Source organism: Ascaphus truei, chromosome 1 (genome assembly GCF_040206685.1).
Source record: "Ascaphus truei isolate aAscTru1 chromosome 1, aAscTru1.hap1, whole genome shotgun sequence".
Taxonomy (NCBI): domain Eukaryota; kingdom Metazoa; phylum Chordata; class Amphibia; order Anura; family Ascaphidae; genus Ascaphus; species Ascaphus truei.
This window is the reverse complement of record NC_134483.1, coordinates 419,467,324-419,484,255: the sequence shown is the minus strand read 5'-3', so window position 1 is coordinate 419,484,255 and position 16,932 is coordinate 419,467,324. Positions and strand designations below refer to the sequence as shown.

General features: G+C 43.3%; 1 protein-coding gene across 3 annotated transcripts in view; it reads left to right on the top strand.

Moving 5' to 3' along the window:
- NOCT (nocturnin) overlaps nt 1-12,127 on the top strand; it is a 30,832-nt gene extending 18,705 nt beyond the window's left edge. The window contains exons 1-3 of one of the 3 annotated variants that reach the window (XM_075615234.1): nt 1,514-1,796; nt 7,615-7,890; nt 10,676-12,127. In XM_075615234.1, coding sequence (XP_075471349.1) covers nt 1,730-1,796; nt 7,615-7,890; nt 10,676-11,511 — 1,179 coding nt within the window. In that variant the 5' untranslated portion in view covers nt 1,514-1,729 and the 3' untranslated portion in view covers nt 11,512-12,127. Of the gene's footprint in view, nt 1-1,513; nt 1,797-3,979; nt 4,088-7,614; nt 7,891-10,675 lie in introns of those variants that run through there. The other 2 variants (XM_075615244.1, XM_075615225.1) reach the window with 2 other exon arrangements.
- The last annotated feature ends 4,805 nt before the right edge of the window (nt 12,128-16,932 follow it).

Here is a 16,932-nt window from a genome sequence, read left to right as displayed (position 1 = left end):
GACTAACACGGCTATTTCCGTTTTATCTTACTGCACAAATGTGTATATGTTTATATACATGTGTGTATGTACGTACAAACAAACCACCGCGCACCCGAGGTAAGTTGTAAGTGGATGTATTAAAAAGCACATAACAAGCATATGTAACTTACAATTGAGTACATAAAAGTAGGCACAACACTGTGTGTTCCGAGTAGCAGGGGGTCCGTAGATTGAATTCCATACAGACATGGTGCTCTGGGTCCCCGGAAAAAGCAGGGGCATATACGCGTTACAGCAAGAGACGCATATATGCACAATCAGGGCTTTCTGTATGTACAGTATGTATCATATATATAAACACTAAAATGCAGATTGTGGCTTCATTAACTCTCATACACAAACATAGAAAAGAAATGGCTTGTTCTCCTCGATAACACAGAAATGCCTGTTATTACAAAGACCTCCACAGCTGACCCTCTCCGTTCAAATGTACACTAGTCCTCTATCCCAGTGGTGCGCAAACTGTGGGGCGGGGGGCACGAGATTTATTTTGGGGGGGGGCGGTTGCAAAGGTTCTGCGCTCTTCCACAAGGCATTGAAATTAAATGCCCGGGGACTACGTGAGGCCTCTGCACTTCTACTTACCGGGATTCAGCTGGCTTCAGGACGCGTGACCATGGCAAAGTGCTGCCACGGGGTCGTGTGATGTCACGGTTGCCATGGTAACATAACGTCAAATGCCGCCGGGGGTCACGTGACATGATGTCACACGGCCGTGTGAGGTAAGGGGGGGCGGCGCAACAATGGAGGAGAGCAGGCGGGGGGGTGTGTCAGCAAAAAAAAAGTTTGTGCACTGCTGCTCTATCCTATAGTACCTTTAAAGTAAAATATAAAACAGATTGCGGGGAGGGAGGGATTAAAACTAAAGAAATGTAAAGGAACTAAAGAATTTTTTTCTAAAAGCGTGATGCAAGATTTATTCTAATATTGCGAGATCTTGGAAAAATGCATTTTTTTTCTCCTCCCCCTTTCCCTTCAATAAGGTGTATGTATATACATATATATGTATATAAGGAAGACATGTACATGTATATGTACACACACACACGGTTTGATTATTTGTTTTTTAAACTTATTTTAAATGTTTATATAAAAAAAAAATGAGTCCTAAGGAAACTGGTATCCTTTATTCCTTTTTCAATATATACATGCACTAGATCGATCTGCAGATGCATACCCTGGCAAATTAGGCCTACATCTCAGGAACAATTAACCATATCCTAGATTCAAAAACTAACTTTGCATCCAAATAATACACTTTTTACTGTTAAATACTTTCACTTTATTAGAAAGGCCACCTCACCCCAATAGAAAGGAGAAGACCAACTAGCATGTTGTGGGAACGGTGACTCGGTCATGATTTTGTTTTCTCCGAACTACCAGATGTACGAGAGAGATGTTTGCTGACGTCAAGTACTGTGTACTGTACATGAATGTCCTAAGCTGTTTCATGCCCTTGGCTGTCAGTGACGTGGCTTAGGTCTGCAGTGTTGAAGTTCCTTTATCTGTGGCTAGTTTCAGACGGGCGTAATCAGCATAATACAGGAGGTGATATAAAAGGCTATTGGTGGCATTAGCTGGCTACAAGTGCAGCAATCAACCAGGTGCTAAGTTTACAGGGAAGATATTTGCATGACCCACTGGAATAAGTTGGTCTCAACATTATACAAGAACCCAGCTGTACAGAATGGAGGAACATATTGGCGATATCCTTGCATACAAGCACAAGGGATACCATGTCCTGTCAGCTGGAGGTAGGAGAAACCTGTGGGATACAAAATAATATGAACATCTACTCTATTCTGCTGTGAAAGGTGTTTAAGATTGACCCACATTTCAACAGGTGGTGTATGAGTAGTCCCTGTCTCTATTTTGAGACTTGCTCTGGGTAGAGATTACATCTTTATACAGTTTCTGCTCCTATGTCTGCCTTTAAAAAAAAAAAAAAAAAGCTTTCTGAGGTTGAGTTTAATTTACATTTTGCTTTATTTTGTACACATTTCAGTACATCGAAGTATCAGGACAACCTTATTTTGATGATTTACTGAACAATATCTTGTGCCAAGATTTACCAACTTGTTTTTGTTCTCGCTGAAAATATCTCTTCTTACCCCCTTCTTTCCTCTTGCTGGTGCTGTCCCCCTTCCTCCTGATTCCCACTTGTCTGGGGTTGTCCTGCTTTCCTTCCCCCTGATTCCCACTTGTCTGGGGTTGTCCTGCTTTCCTTCCCCCTGATTCCCACTTGTCTGGGTTTGTCCTGCTTTCCTTCCCCCTGATTCCCACTTGTCTGTGTTTCTCCTCCTTTCCTTCCCCCTGATTCCCACTTGTCTGGGGTTGTCCTGCTTTCCTTCTCCCTGATTCCCACTTGTCTGTGTTTGTTCTCCTTTCCTTCCCCCTGATTCCCACTTGTCTGGGTTTGTCCTGCTTTCCTTCCCCCTGATTCCCACTTGTCTGGGTTTGTCCTGCTTTCCTTCCCCCTGATTCCCACATGTCTGTGTTTGTCCTGCTTTCCTTCCCCCTGATTCCCACTTGTCTGTGTTTGTCCTCCTTTCCTTCCCCCTGATTCCCACTTGTCTGTGTTTGTCCTGCTTTCCTTCCCCCTGATTCCCACTTGTCTGGGTTTGTCCTGCTTTCCTTCCTCCTGATTCCCACTTGTCTGGGTTTGTCCTGCTTTCCTTTCTCGGCTGCCTTTTATCTAATTGCTCTCACACTTCCCATGGTGTAGCTGGTTGGTGTAGTGGTGCCTTGATGAGAAGTAGTCACTGGGCTGCTGTTTGTCTTGAGTGCACAGACAGAAGCCAGCCAGCCAATAGTGCTTCTTCCCTGGCTCTCACTGGGGCACACAGGTTGTGTGTGTATTAGGGAAGGTTAAAGCACTGTGTTAATTTCTAAAGTGGGTGATACAGTACGTCTTTTAAACAATCAAGGGGGAAAAAAGTGCCAGTGTAACAAACATACATATGTAACAAACAACAAGTGAAACTGAAAAATCACGACAATCCTAAGTAAAGGCAGCCAGGGTAACACTAAAGATGGCTGCCGTGGTGGCGCTGGGCCTCTTCTTAATAAATGTGAAGAGAGGTGTATCGAAGCATGTAAAACGTTATTTCTTAGCACATATGCTATAGAAAAAATGTGTTCTCCTACCGCCTGTATGATACTTAACATAAATAGCCCTAAACAATAACATCTAACCCTCAGTAGGTGATGGCAGCTGTAAGACATATATGTGGATGAAGTCCACGAAGTGTGTGTGCGTGTGTGTGTGTGTGTGTGAGAAAATATACCTTTTAGGTAGACTGAGGATAACAGTAGCAAATGCTGAGTACCTATAGGGTAATGCCATTCTATAGCCGTATTATGCTGTAAGAAATAAACCTCAGTAGTCCCTTGGTAAAGTGAAATCAATAGCTTGTGATTAGTGCACCTCTCGGCCTGACAATATAAGGTCCCGCTTACACAGGGAAAAGAGAAATCAGCGGCAATTGCTGCAGCTGAAACGGAGGTTTGATAAGTGAGTGGGGTCAATGCATACACTCAAATAGCTGTGCATATCACTCACTCTAATACCTACATCAGGGGGTCGCTGTTCAGCCACTAGAGCAAAGGTATCCAAGTCTCTAATATTCAAGGCTGTCCGCAAGACCCCCTCCCTCCCTAGAGAGAAACAAGCTGGGTACTTCAAGTGTGTCCTCTTTCTACAATAGGTTGTAACTTGGCGTCACTGACGGCCGATACGCACAGATGTACATTTTGTGCTTCATGCACTACTACTTGGGTCCCTATATTTCTCCTCCCCTTGATAATCCTCAATATTATCCCGTATTAAACCTTCAAGTCACTTCCCCACTATTTATGTAAGGCTTACAGGTCTGTAAATCCCCAGTTGTGATCTAGCTCCCTTTTTAAATATAGGCACCACCTCTGCTTCACGCAAATCTTGTGGTACTGAGCCTGTGGAAACGGAGTCCTTGAATATTAAATATAACAGTTTGGCGATTACTGAACTCCTTAAGAACACTTGGATATATGCCATCGGGGCCAGGTGCTTTATTTACTTACATTTATCCGGACGCACATGCAGTTCTTCAGTTAACCAATTGTTTGTTAATATAGAGGCTGTGGCTTTCTCCTGTTGCAAATAATGTATTGAATACCTCCGCCTTTTCCTTATCTCCAACAATTTGCCTTCCCATCTAACACTTAAAGGGTCCTATATTCTCTTGTCTAATCTTTCCGTTATTAAGGTACTTAAAGAACTTTTATGGGTTGATCTTGCTTTCTATTGTAATCCTTTTTTCGTTTTCATTTTTTGCTATTTGATTGCCCTTTTGCATTTTTTGTTGCATTCCTTATCCTTCTGACTTTAAGACTATAAATGCCTGGCTCTTCCTTTTCATTTTCACTCCTACCTGTTTATTTAGCCACTTTGGTTTACCCTTGTTTCTTTTATATTTATTACCTTATTACTGATCAGTGTACTTATCTAACAATGTTTTAAAGACTGCCCATTTGTCTTCCACATTTTTTCTTGCAAAAATGTCATCACAATTTATTCCTTGTAGATTATTCCTCCGTTTATTAAAATCTGCCTTTCTAAAATTTAAAGTCGTTGTTGAACCCATGCAAAATGTTTTTTGATCATTTCAAATGAGACCATGTTATGATCACTGTTTCCCAAATGTCCCTGGACTTGAATATGTTATTACGCCTACATTGTTTGATATTACCAAATCCAATATTGCCCCTCTCCTGGTTGGTTCCTCAATAATTTGGGTCATGTAATTGTTTTAGCGTCCCCAGAAACCTGTTTCCCTTAGTTGGACTGGAGTAATGAGATTAGCATTATATGTCCAGATAGTTAAAATCGCCCATTATGCAAATATGACCTAGTTTTGATGCCTTTGCCGTTTGCAAAATATTTTAGCTTCCTCAATCTCACTGATATTTGGTGGTTTATAGCATATCCCTACAAACATTTTCTTTGTACTTTTACCGCCGCTGCTAATTTCTATCCACAAGGTCTCTACATTTCATCATTCCCTTCATCAACATCTTCCCTTATAATAGGTTTTGGATCCAGTTTAACAAATAATCGTACTCCACCTCCTCTTCTATTTGCTCGATTCTTTCCAAAAAAGGGAATATTCCTTTGAATTAACTGTCCAGTCACGAGTTTCATCCCAACATACTGCAGTAATGCCTATTATATCGGCTTCTAGCTATGAATTCAAACTCCATCATTGTATCTGTCTGGCGTCTTGCATTAGCAAGTATGCATTTAGAAAATAAAAATTCTAGTCTGTGCTATGGTCATATTATCTGCTCCTGTCTTTCCACTCAAATTTGGATTTCGTCTTTAGAAGTTTACTAGTATTATCTGTATTTAATATGGGTGCCTCCCGGCTTGCCAAACTCCCACTCCACCCCCCACCCCTTCCTCCTCCCATGAGCTATTTCTCTATTCTGAGTTCACATGCTCCAAACTATGACCTTCAGGGGATTTCTCTCATTCTCAATAATGGTTAATTTGCCTCAATTTGAATGGTCACATATAGGGCCATATTAAGTACACAGTTTTGTGCCATAAGACCGTCCAACACTGGAAAGATACCATACAGCCCGTTTGAGTCAATGAGCTGTAGGATGTGTGTGCCATAAGACCGTCCAACACTGGAAAGATACCATACAGCCCGTTTGAGTCAATGAGCTGTAGGATGTCTTCTGACGTTGGATAGTGTCTTATGGCGGAAGACTGCTTAGTAATTATGGGACTTTGTGCTAAATACTTGCCAGTTACTTATAACAAGCACTGATGCACTAGAGCAGTGTTGGGCAACATGATATATATAGATATCTATCTCATCACTCAAAAGGGCCGCCTGGGTAGAAACCGCATAAGCGAAAATAATAAGTGTTAAGTAGGCACTGCAGGACTTGTACATAATGCAAAAAGATTCTTTATTGGGCAACGTTTCGGGTTTCCAGGGAACCTGGAATGTCTTGAAAACTGTTCCCTGAAGAACCGAAACGTTCTAGATAAAGAATATTTTTGCGTGTGTGTGTGATATACATATATATGTGTATGTGTGTATATATATATATATATATATATATATAATCAGTGTTCGACAAACCTATACATTTGCTCGCGTGGATTTAACCCCCGGGCGAGTAAATATTGGCCCAAGCAGCACACGTTTGGTACTAGGTGGCGAGTAGATTTTTTTGTGTGGCGAGTAGATTTTTTGGTGATTTGTCAACCACTATATATATATATATATATATATATACATACATACATACATACATACATACATACATACATACATACATACATACATACACACACACACATAATGGATGTTGCAACAATGCTCCAGTCAGAGCTGCTGAATGCCGGCACGACGAGGAACATTGTCCCATTCCTCTTTTTACACTGAGAACTAGTTATTAGCACAGGAGAGGAGGGGGCAGTATTTACCAGCATGCAGCGTCATTAGGCAGCGGAGGGAGTGGGAAGAAGCTACGATTCACACAAGCAACATTTTCTGTCCCTCTGCACTGGGTGAGAGAGGGCTTGTGGGCTGCTGGGGTGGTAACCAACCAGACTGTTGGTGAAGCCCCTGAGAGCCGCGATGCATTGCAGGCTAATCTAGCAGTGCTTGGGTGATGCACTCAATATTTTTCGTGGTTTAAATTGGGGGTGCGTAAAGTGGCACGTTCCCCAGGAGGGGATGAGAATTTCCAGTGGGGGGCGCGGCAGCTACAGAGGCTCCACGCCCTCCCGCAAGGCACTTAAATTAAGTGCTGGGGGGGTGGGGGGGACTGCGTGAGGCCTCTGTAGCTTCGCCTACCTGATCTACGCTGCATGGTGACGTGACGTCACATGAGCCCGTAATGTTATTTGGCGCCGGAGCCAAACAGGAGGCGGGCGGGGGGGGGGGGGGGTGGCGCGAGCCGGGAGGTGAGTAGGGAGGGGGGCGCAGTATAAGAACCTTGCACACCCCTGGTTTAAATTGCCGGTGTGTTTTTGTAGCAACATGCACTAGGTTTACAATACAGTGAGAGCGCACTCAGCCCGGGCATTGTGTATCATTTTTAATGTAGGTTCCGCAATTTTAGTTGCCTTAATAGGTTTCCGGTGCCACAAGTTTCACCATCTGTACTATTCTCTCTGAGGTGCAGGTTAACCCCGCCGCTGCCAAAGGGGCCACCAAAGCATTTCAGAGCACTGCATGGCTGGCCTGTTTGGCAGCAAAAGTATTAAAAAGCCATATCTAAAGAAGCTGAAGTAATGTGCTGGAGTAGCTCTGCGGTACTGTATCTCTCCATGAAACCCGTGTCAAATCCCAGTGTCAACACCTTGTGACCTTTGGGGAAATCTATATACAGCGCTGGGTAAATTGGTTATATAGGTGAAAAACTGCTATAGGTCATTGCCGAGAAATGGCACCATTGTGGCCTTATTTCAGAGTGCATGTAACATCTTTAAAAAGAAGTACTGTATGTGATGATTATCAGTACAAGAAGCTGCTAAACGAGGACGATGTTTTCCTTCCTCCCCTGCAGTGTGTTCCATGGGAAACAGCACAAGCCGGCTGTACAGTGCTCTCGCCAAGACGCTCAGCAGCAGCAGCACCGCCGTGTCCCAGCACCAGGAGGAGTTGGAGGCGTCCGACCATGACCAGCTGGATCCCCTCGATCCCAAGGATCTCCTGGAGGAGTGCCAAGTGGCCTTGCAGGAGCGGCCTGCCCGGCTCCGCAGGGAGTTTGTCGGCCTGAGGAACGGCTTCAGCAGCCAGCCACAGCCCTTCAGGGTGATGCAGTGGAACATACTGGCTCAAGGTATCAGCATGTGGCCCGGGGAATATTTTGCTAGCAACTGCTTTTTTTTTTAACCCTTTCGCCAGTGTTGCAACGTGTTGCAAGTCCCTCGGGCAATGAAAGGGTTAAGGACCGTGGTTGAAGTGTTTTGGTACTAAGCAGTAGGGGAGGGATACTATTTTTATTTATTTGCCAGGACACCAATACTTTTTTAAAAAAAATGGACTATCTTTTTACAATATTCTGTGGACTCCTTGGTTCTTGAGATGCGGACAGTTTTAGTTGCCGGATTATGCCTTCGTTTTTATTTTATATATTTTTTATATGCGTGCCTGCAGTAATCTATTAGGAAGCTGCAATCTCATCCATTGCTGCTTCCTTTTTGGCCCACGGGACCTGCAGAATTTTGCAGCCATTTTTATTTACCAACTTGAGCACCGACAACTAAAACGTGAAGTATCTCGGGAACCAGAAGTCTCCGAAGCAAGAAATAGCGCGGTCCAGTTTGAATACTATCAATACAAAATTCAAAGTTCCTGCTCGTTTGGGGATTGTATGCGATCAGCGCCAATCTCGTACCACACTGACGGGGGGGGAGGGCGTCCCATCATCCCATCATCCCTGTCACGTCCAGTACAAGATAAATGATCTTGTAACGCAGAAATGCCGGAGGGTTCATGGTCTCGGACATTGCGCGACTCTGGCACTGAGAGGGTTACGGGCGCTGGCCCAGTAAGTAAGGCTTCTTGCATTGCAGCAAACTGAATGCAACTGCCTGTCTGCCATTTATAAATAGCGGTTGCATAGACGAATCGGTTTTTAATGAAAGTATGGGTAAGTAATGAAGATATGGGTTTGGCTTTTGCAGCTCTAGTTATGGAAGCCTCAACGCAGAATCCACAATAACCAGTTTAAAATAAATGTCTGCAAACATCACTTATATTGGCTATGATGTGTACAATCTATGTTCTGCAGTAAGACACCTTGCAAATATTTTACAACAGTATTCCTCCAGTATACAAGACTGAGGATGTGTGTGATGAGTCTGTTTGAATAAGGCCGAGCTTATACACTCCGCTTGCTTGCGAGAGTGTGACCTCTTGCGAGCTGCTGTAGAACAAGCGATCCGTGCTCAGTGTTGGGTGTCGTTCAGGGTGCCAGAGACAGGAGGTGGAGGGCGCGCGTCCGCGTGTCAGTCTGCTGGGCGATGTGTGCACATCATCCCCAGCAGACCTTTGCTAGCGTTGAGGAGGCGGGGCTACAGACCTGAGGTTAGGGATCGGTGTTGTTCCTCTCACTACACCTTCCTGAATGATTTCATTGGCTGCCAAAGTACCAGTGACGCTGCTGCAGCTTGAAAAAAACAACTTGAGTTGTTTATGGAAACTCGCAGCGTCAACTCCGTACTTCGAGACAATGAAAGCTGGTACGCTGACGACTGCTATTCAGTTGAAACACTTTGTTTCGAACGTAAGCGCGTGCACGTCGCGAAGCCGGCACCCTGAACAAGGCCTTGGAGGTGACGGGGGGCATGGCTATGACATCACGGAGCTGGTTTGCCGTGATTGGCTAAACCGCTCACGTGACGCGACTGCCGCTTGAAAAGACACATTTTTTTTGTCTTCAAAACGTGGTCGGGCGTGCACTCGGAGAGGCCTCAAGGGATCCGGCAAATTACGCTTGGCGCATGAGCGGGCAAGCGCCATCGCACACAGTATAAGCTTAGCCTAAGAAGAATGATGTTTGCAACTAATTCAGTGGCAATTTCTCCACATTAGGTGAGATCATCCATTTGAGTTCACCAGAGGTGTTGCCCGACACAGAAATAGCTTCACACCATATTGAATTGCCCTATGACGAAGACTTGCACTGTGCTTCAGGACAGGCTGCACTCCTTTTTAAAACAGTTGTATACTGAGGGAAAATAAATCAAGTTTAAAATAAAATGACTGATTCTTGATTGTGTTGCTTAGGAGTAAGCAGACAGTCACTTCCGTAATGTCATTTGTTACAATACAAATATTAGTGAGGCTGAAGTGCACTAATATCAATTTACCTGCCTCTCATGGAACTGCATAAACATTTCCTCTACTTAAAGGAACAATCCACCCTAACTAACCTCCTTTTTCCTTTTTTATTTTTTATACACCGCGTGAAAAATGGGGAGTCATCCGGAGCTAAACCACACTATTTTACGTTCCAGGAACCCCCTGGCTCCTGAAATACTTACTAGTGAAGTGACCGAGATTACTTCCTGGTTTTTAAAGGGGATTTAAATGGCCATTCAATAGGAAGCCACAATAATCTTGCAGTTTCCTATTGGCCTGAGATTTGGCAGCCATTTTGTTTTTTTGCATGAGCAAGATTTAAAACTGGTAACTTCACTTGTGAGTATTTTTGGAACCAGGGGTCCCCTAAGCTGGAGTGGAGTTTGACTCTGTGCCCACCCAGTAAAGGGGGGGGGGGAAACACCAAAATGGCTAAAAATTTAATTTAAAAAAATTGCGTAGGAGGAACAGCTCCTTTTTTAACATTTGTGTAAAACACCAGAGAAGAAGAATGGGGAGCGAGTACAGATTTGTGCTGCTTCACCCCAAGGGTTAATAGTAAATGATTGCACTTCAGCTTCTCTAACACGTCGGTGTCAAATGAAGTAGCAAATCCAAGATCACTGCCTCCTGACTTTTATAAAGGGTGTAACCTGCCTTAAGATGCTAGTTAGAGCTTATAGCTAAGTATAAAAGCATAATTGTACTGGCACCAGCTGCAGATGCGTTTAATTAAAATACTTATGTTTTTTTCCTAGCCCTCGGGGAAGGCAAGGACAACTTTATCAAGTGCCCTGTGGAGGCGTTGAAATGGGAGGAGAGGAAGTATCTGATCCTGGAGGAGATTCTGATGTATCGGCCCGACGTGCTGTGCCTGCAGGAGGTGGATCACTACTTTGACACCTTCCAGCCGATCCTCAGCAGGATGGGCTACCAGTGCACTTTTTTGGCAAAGCCCTGGTCACCCTGCCTTGACGTTGAGCACAACAATGGACCAGACGGCTGCGCCTTGTTCTTCCTGCAGGACCGCTTCCAACTGGTCAGCAGCTCCAAAATCAGGCTGTCGGCGCGGACTCTGAAAACCAACCAGGTTGCCATTGCGGAGACCCTGCAGTGCAGCGCGACTGGGAGGTTACTGTGCGTGGTTGTCACCCACCTGAAAGCTCGGACAGGGTGGGAAAGATTCAGGCTGGCCCAGGGCTCTGACCTTCTGCGGAACCTAGAGACTATAACCCAAGGGGCAAAGGTCCCCTCCATCATCTGCGGGGACTTCAATGCAGAGCCCACTGAGGAGGTGTACAAGCGCTTTGCCTCCTCAAGCCTGAACCTGAACAGCGCTTATAAGCTACTGAGTGAAGATGGAGAATCGGAGCCCCCCTACACAACCTGGAAGATCCGCCCCACGGGCGAGTGCTGCCTCACCCTGGATTACATCTGGTACTCCCAGCATGCCCTGAAGGTGAACTCTGCCTTGAGCCTGCTGACAGAAGAGCAAATTGGACCCAACAGGCTGCCGTCCTTCAACTACCCTTCAGATCATCTGTCGCTGGTATGCGACTTTAGCTTTAACGAAGACCCCGACAGGTTGTTGTAGGGGGGCACTGCGCGCCGTGTCCCGGGTTTTTACAGTAATTGTAAAGTGTATGTAGCTGTTGTCCTGCGTGGGGTACAGTGATGTGTACAGATCACAAAAAAAATATGATCTAAATTATTTCATGCCATTGATGTCGGAGCAACAGCAAACATCTTCCCATTTATATTTAAGGACCGTAAAAAGATAAATGAAAAAAATAAACCGTTAAAAAAAGGGATTTGTGAACAGACTCATTAGAGCTGGCAAGGACCGACTTGCACCTAAGGACATTTTCTTTTGTGTTCTTGCCAAAACTCTTACCACGTGGTACAGCTTCTGTTTTGAATCTTGGCATCTGGATGGCTTTATATGGCAAAACTTTCCAGTTGACGTGAAATGGTTTCTTTTTGTTCTGCTTTTTCTTCTGGAATTTTAGCACAGAGTACATTCTCAAACCAAATGCCTTCTTCTTAATGAAAGACGTGCACATGTATTTCATTTTTTTTTTTGTTTTTCCCCGTCTTGTTTTTTGTGAATGTTGCTTGTTGAAAACCTTTGATAGTATTTATTTTTCTATTTGAAAAATGTTTAAGTTAAATAATGATGGTAACAAATTAAAAGAAACGTTTACAACTGAGTAGTTTTGTCGATTTTTTTTTTAATATTTGAGCTATGTGCCAATGCTAGGGTGACAAGATTTGTCCTGGCAAAAAGTGGGACAACTCACTGCGAAGTGCACTTGCTGACCGCGCATGCGCCATCGACACTTCCTGTCTAGTCGTGCGCATGCGCGATTGGCACTTGCTGACTGCGCAAACAGTGTTTGCCTGTCTCGCATGTGCAAGTGCCGATCGCGCATGCTCAGCCGGCAAGTGACGATCGCACGAGCAGCCGGCAAGTGACGATCGTGCAAGCGCTCTTGGCGCATGTGCAGTCGGCACTCTCCAGCAGCACAGAAAACCGCAGTAGAGCCCGAAAAACTGGGCCTGTCCCGGCTAGACCGGGACGTCTCGTCACCCTGGCCAATGCAGATGTTACAGAACTTTTCCAACTTGCTCTTGCTTATTTTCTTACATTGCAAATTTGACAGAGCTTAATATAAAATAAATACTGTTCTGTTCAAGTGTTCATTGTTTCCCATTCACACCTGCACTACCACTGATTTAACCTTTAACTGTATTGGACTAATAGTGACACACATATAAGACCACTTTAGTAAAACATGCGATTTTTGTTTTTTTGTTTTTGTTTTTTTTGTCATTCATTAATTATTTCAGGTTTCCCTGCGTATTGGGTTAATGTTTTTATTAAGACTGGCAATCCACAGACTTGCACGTGCTGGAACTTCTTGTAGCTCAATCCATTGCAATAAGCATTTCTTCAGCCATGGCTGTAACTTTAATATTGGGTGGCATTTTGATGAATGTAGATATCAAAATCTTCTAAAGATACAGTATTATTATTATTAAAGATATTTAATTCAGTCCTGTCTTTCTGACACGTGAGAACTCAGAACTATGTCTGAACTAGTACCGTATTTGCCTGATGTTTATACAGCGACCCTCTAATTTTAGAAGCAGCTGGAAAGATAACACACACACACACACAGTGTGTCTGTGTCTCGGTTTGAGCTTCCTACCACAAGCAACATGGGTGCCTCAGGCCCCCAATGTGCAGCTGCCTCCGTTTTGTACCCTATACCTCATACAGCCGACTGCTGGTTGGCTTGCAAAGTGGGCTGGGCCTGATTATAAGGCGAGTATGTACTTATCAACTTAACTTTATTTATTTTTTAAATACGTGGTATAACTGGGCAAAACCAGTACTTTATGAGGAAATGTAATGGGGTTGACACCACTTCTGTAAATGAACACTGCTATTGTTGGTATACATAGGAAGGACGTCTATGGGGGCGGGGGGGGGGCAGACATCTACTCCCACATTCAAGGTTTTAATTTTTTTTTGCCTACTTGAAGCTGGGGCAAGTTCATCCCAGTCTAGCTTCCACGAAACATAATTTTTGGTATGTAATGTTGCTGCATATATAATTGATTTGTAGATTTTAACCACAATGATGTTTCTCTCCAAAATAAAGGAAAAAGAAAACAGCTCAAACATCTCGTGGTGAAGTACAGACATACCCCGGTTTAAGGACACTCACTCGCTTTAAGTACACTCGCGAGTAAGTACATATCGCCCAATAGGCAAACGGCAGCTCGTGCATGCGCCTGTCAGCACATCCTGAACAGCAATACCGGCTCCCTACCTGTACTGAAGCTGTGCGCAAGCGGGAGACTATATAGCCTGTTACAAATGCGTTATTTACATCAGTTATGCACGTATATGACGATTGCAGTACTGTACATGCATCGATAAGTGGGAAAAGGTCATGCTTCACTTTAAGTACATTTTCACTTTACATACATGCTCCGGTCCCATTGCGTACGTTAATGCGGGGTATGCCTGTATATCATGATTAGATTGGTGAACCATATATAAAGGTAGGTAATATGCGTACATCAATTAAGAGGTTAACAAGCAGGACATGTTACCACAGTGGCAAAGGACCCCCGATCTCCACACGGGTCTCTCGTTACTGCACAGTAATTTATTTGTGGTTTGATACACGCGTGCTTGTTAACCTCTTAATTGATGCACGCATATTACCTACCTTTATATATGGTGCACTAATATAATCATTATATACTTCAACATGAGATGTTTGCGGTGTTTTTTTGTTTTGTTTTTTCCCCTTTATTCTAGTTTCATAGGATGTTGATCCACCCTTTAACCAGCATTACAACCAATATTCTTATACACAGGTCATATTTATATTATTTTGTGTGTGAACACTGGTAATCACTATTCAATAGGATTTCCAGTTATCACTTAATCACTATAAACACTATATGTAAAAGATATATTCACTAAACACTCATATTATTCATGATCTGATGTGCAGTAATCTATTCATGTTTGTTTCCTTGTTCTCTCCAAAATATGCTGATGACAACAGGCAAATCTAGAGACCTGTGCTCTGTCCGGTACTCTCTTTTCGTTGAACTGAAGTAGGCTTTTTTGGGGTTTTCGGGGTTTCATGGTCAACTGTAGCAAGAAATCATTAAACTAATCTCTATCAATTAAGTGGCAAAAGGATGTCTTCTGTCTATCCCTTTTTGTTTCTAAAGCCCTCTCCCACCAAAAACCTCACACTGCCCACACCTCTGGAATGCCCTTCCCCCTCAATAGTCGACTAGCGTCCTCTATCCACTTTTAAGACCCATCTTAAAACGTCTCTTTAATGAAGCTTATGGGTAGCCCAGTGGCTCATACACCTCATATATTTACCCCTTGCAGACACACTTACCAGAATACTCTCATACTGTCTCAGTATGTTCTTCCTATTTAGCACTTGGATTGTAAGATCTGTATACAGAGACTCATTTTTCCTAATCGTACTTTGTCTCAAGCGCTTATTCCTATTATGTGTTTTATATTCGTATGTCCTGTATTACTGCTGTGAAGCGCTATGTACATAGATGGTTCAGGCCCCTTCCTGTAATGGCCTAGGCAAAAGAATCAGAAGATCTACATAAACAAGTGACAAGGTTAATTTGGTACAAACCAAAATTGAGGATGAGACAGAATATAGTTCTGTGCCCTAGAATTTAAAGGGATATTATAGAGCAGCACGGCTAGCACTCTGGCATACTTCACCCAATAATACAAGGTGGGTCGACATTGACAATTACTACTACAATACTTCCCTAGTGGCATCCTTAATGTTGTTTCCTAAGAAAGTTAGAACCCAGGCTGATTGATCCCTCTACCTCCCATTCCCTAAAGATCTGGGTCAGTTTAAACCAGACTTCACAGGTAAATAATTTTCATGGTTTTCAAACAACTTAACTAGGGACTCCGGTTTTAGGTTTTAACCCGAAAAAGACTACTGACTGGCCATCTAACACTTCCTGTTAAAGCCTAATTTCCTATTGAGATCCACCTTTTGTGGCAACCCAGCCACATGTAGGAGACAAAGGCAGCAAAAGGGGAGTATGGAACTAAAAACTGCACTGATAAATTCCAAATTCAAAGGTGTCAATTCTTTTTAATTGTTAACACTGATCTACTTATTTTTTTTCCTTGAAACCACCAGAAAAACAAAAATAAACACCAAAAAACAATCCTGAAAAGTAACCAAGGTCAGAGACATGACCAAAGACGATAATGTAAAATTCAATCCAAGATTCCCGACACAGAATACTTTCATTATTTACAGCTGACATCATAATTAAGAAATTTCTCAAATAAAATTCTGCGTACCAAAACATTTTTAGATGATTTGTTGAACCTCCCTCACCCCACACACACCAAGATGTGATTCCATTGATTTGGAACTTGGGAAAGTGGGAAGCAGATTGATCTAGGAGACACTCTTAATTCCGAGGTATGGGAGTCCATAGCCTTAATCTCGATCAATACCACTATAAAATAGATAATGATATAAACACTTCTAACTGACTCCAGACAAATAAAATTTGCAGGCAGTCCTCGCCACTGTTTTGGGGGATGCCGCTATGTATGCACCTTATTGCATGTATAGTGACTGTACCCACACATTCTAACTCTTTGGAGACAAGCGTTGACATTATTAACAAGCGGTTAGATCTCTTAACCACCCCTACTGCCATCTTATATAAAAGACTAAAGCGGTGTTGAATCGCTTTACTAATTTTCAGTGGAAAGAAAGCTATAGGTGGGTTACCTGCGATGTGCAGGCCCTATATACCAAAATTCCTCATGAAAAAGGAATAGTCTGAGGTTATTTGATCAATGACCCTTCCTTACACCCATCTAATTGTGACTTTGTTGGAGTCTATTAAATTCATTCTCGGTCATAAAGAGAAAATAATTATCTCTCAATTCTATCTTCAAATTTGCGCCACAGCGATGGGGACACGTCTGCCCCAAGTTATGCCAATTTATATATGGGGACTTGGGAAAAACGGGACTGTGGACTGTATCTGGACTGTCCTTTGTAACCCTTATGAGTGCAGTTTACTTTGGGCAAACTAACGAATTGCCGTATGGTCGCTCTAGTGACGTCATCAGCCACCGTAGGGGAACACTCACTGAGCGCTATGCCAACCATACCGAACGCGTCTCTGCTGGAGCTCTCGAGACTGCAGATACACTGACTGGAAGTCCTCCTGTCCGTCTGCCCTGCTACCGTTGCCCGGATCGGAAGTCGACAGCGTGAAATAGCTATGCTGTTCGTTGAGACTGGTTTTGGATGGTGTTGCGGTAACCCATGTCATTGTTACATGAAATGCTTAAAAGAACTGCTATTTTGTATTTGTGCTACTCCCCCTTCATAATATACAATACATGTTTTAACCTACACTATGAGAGTCGTGCACTTGTCCGTTTTCCTTTAGCCTT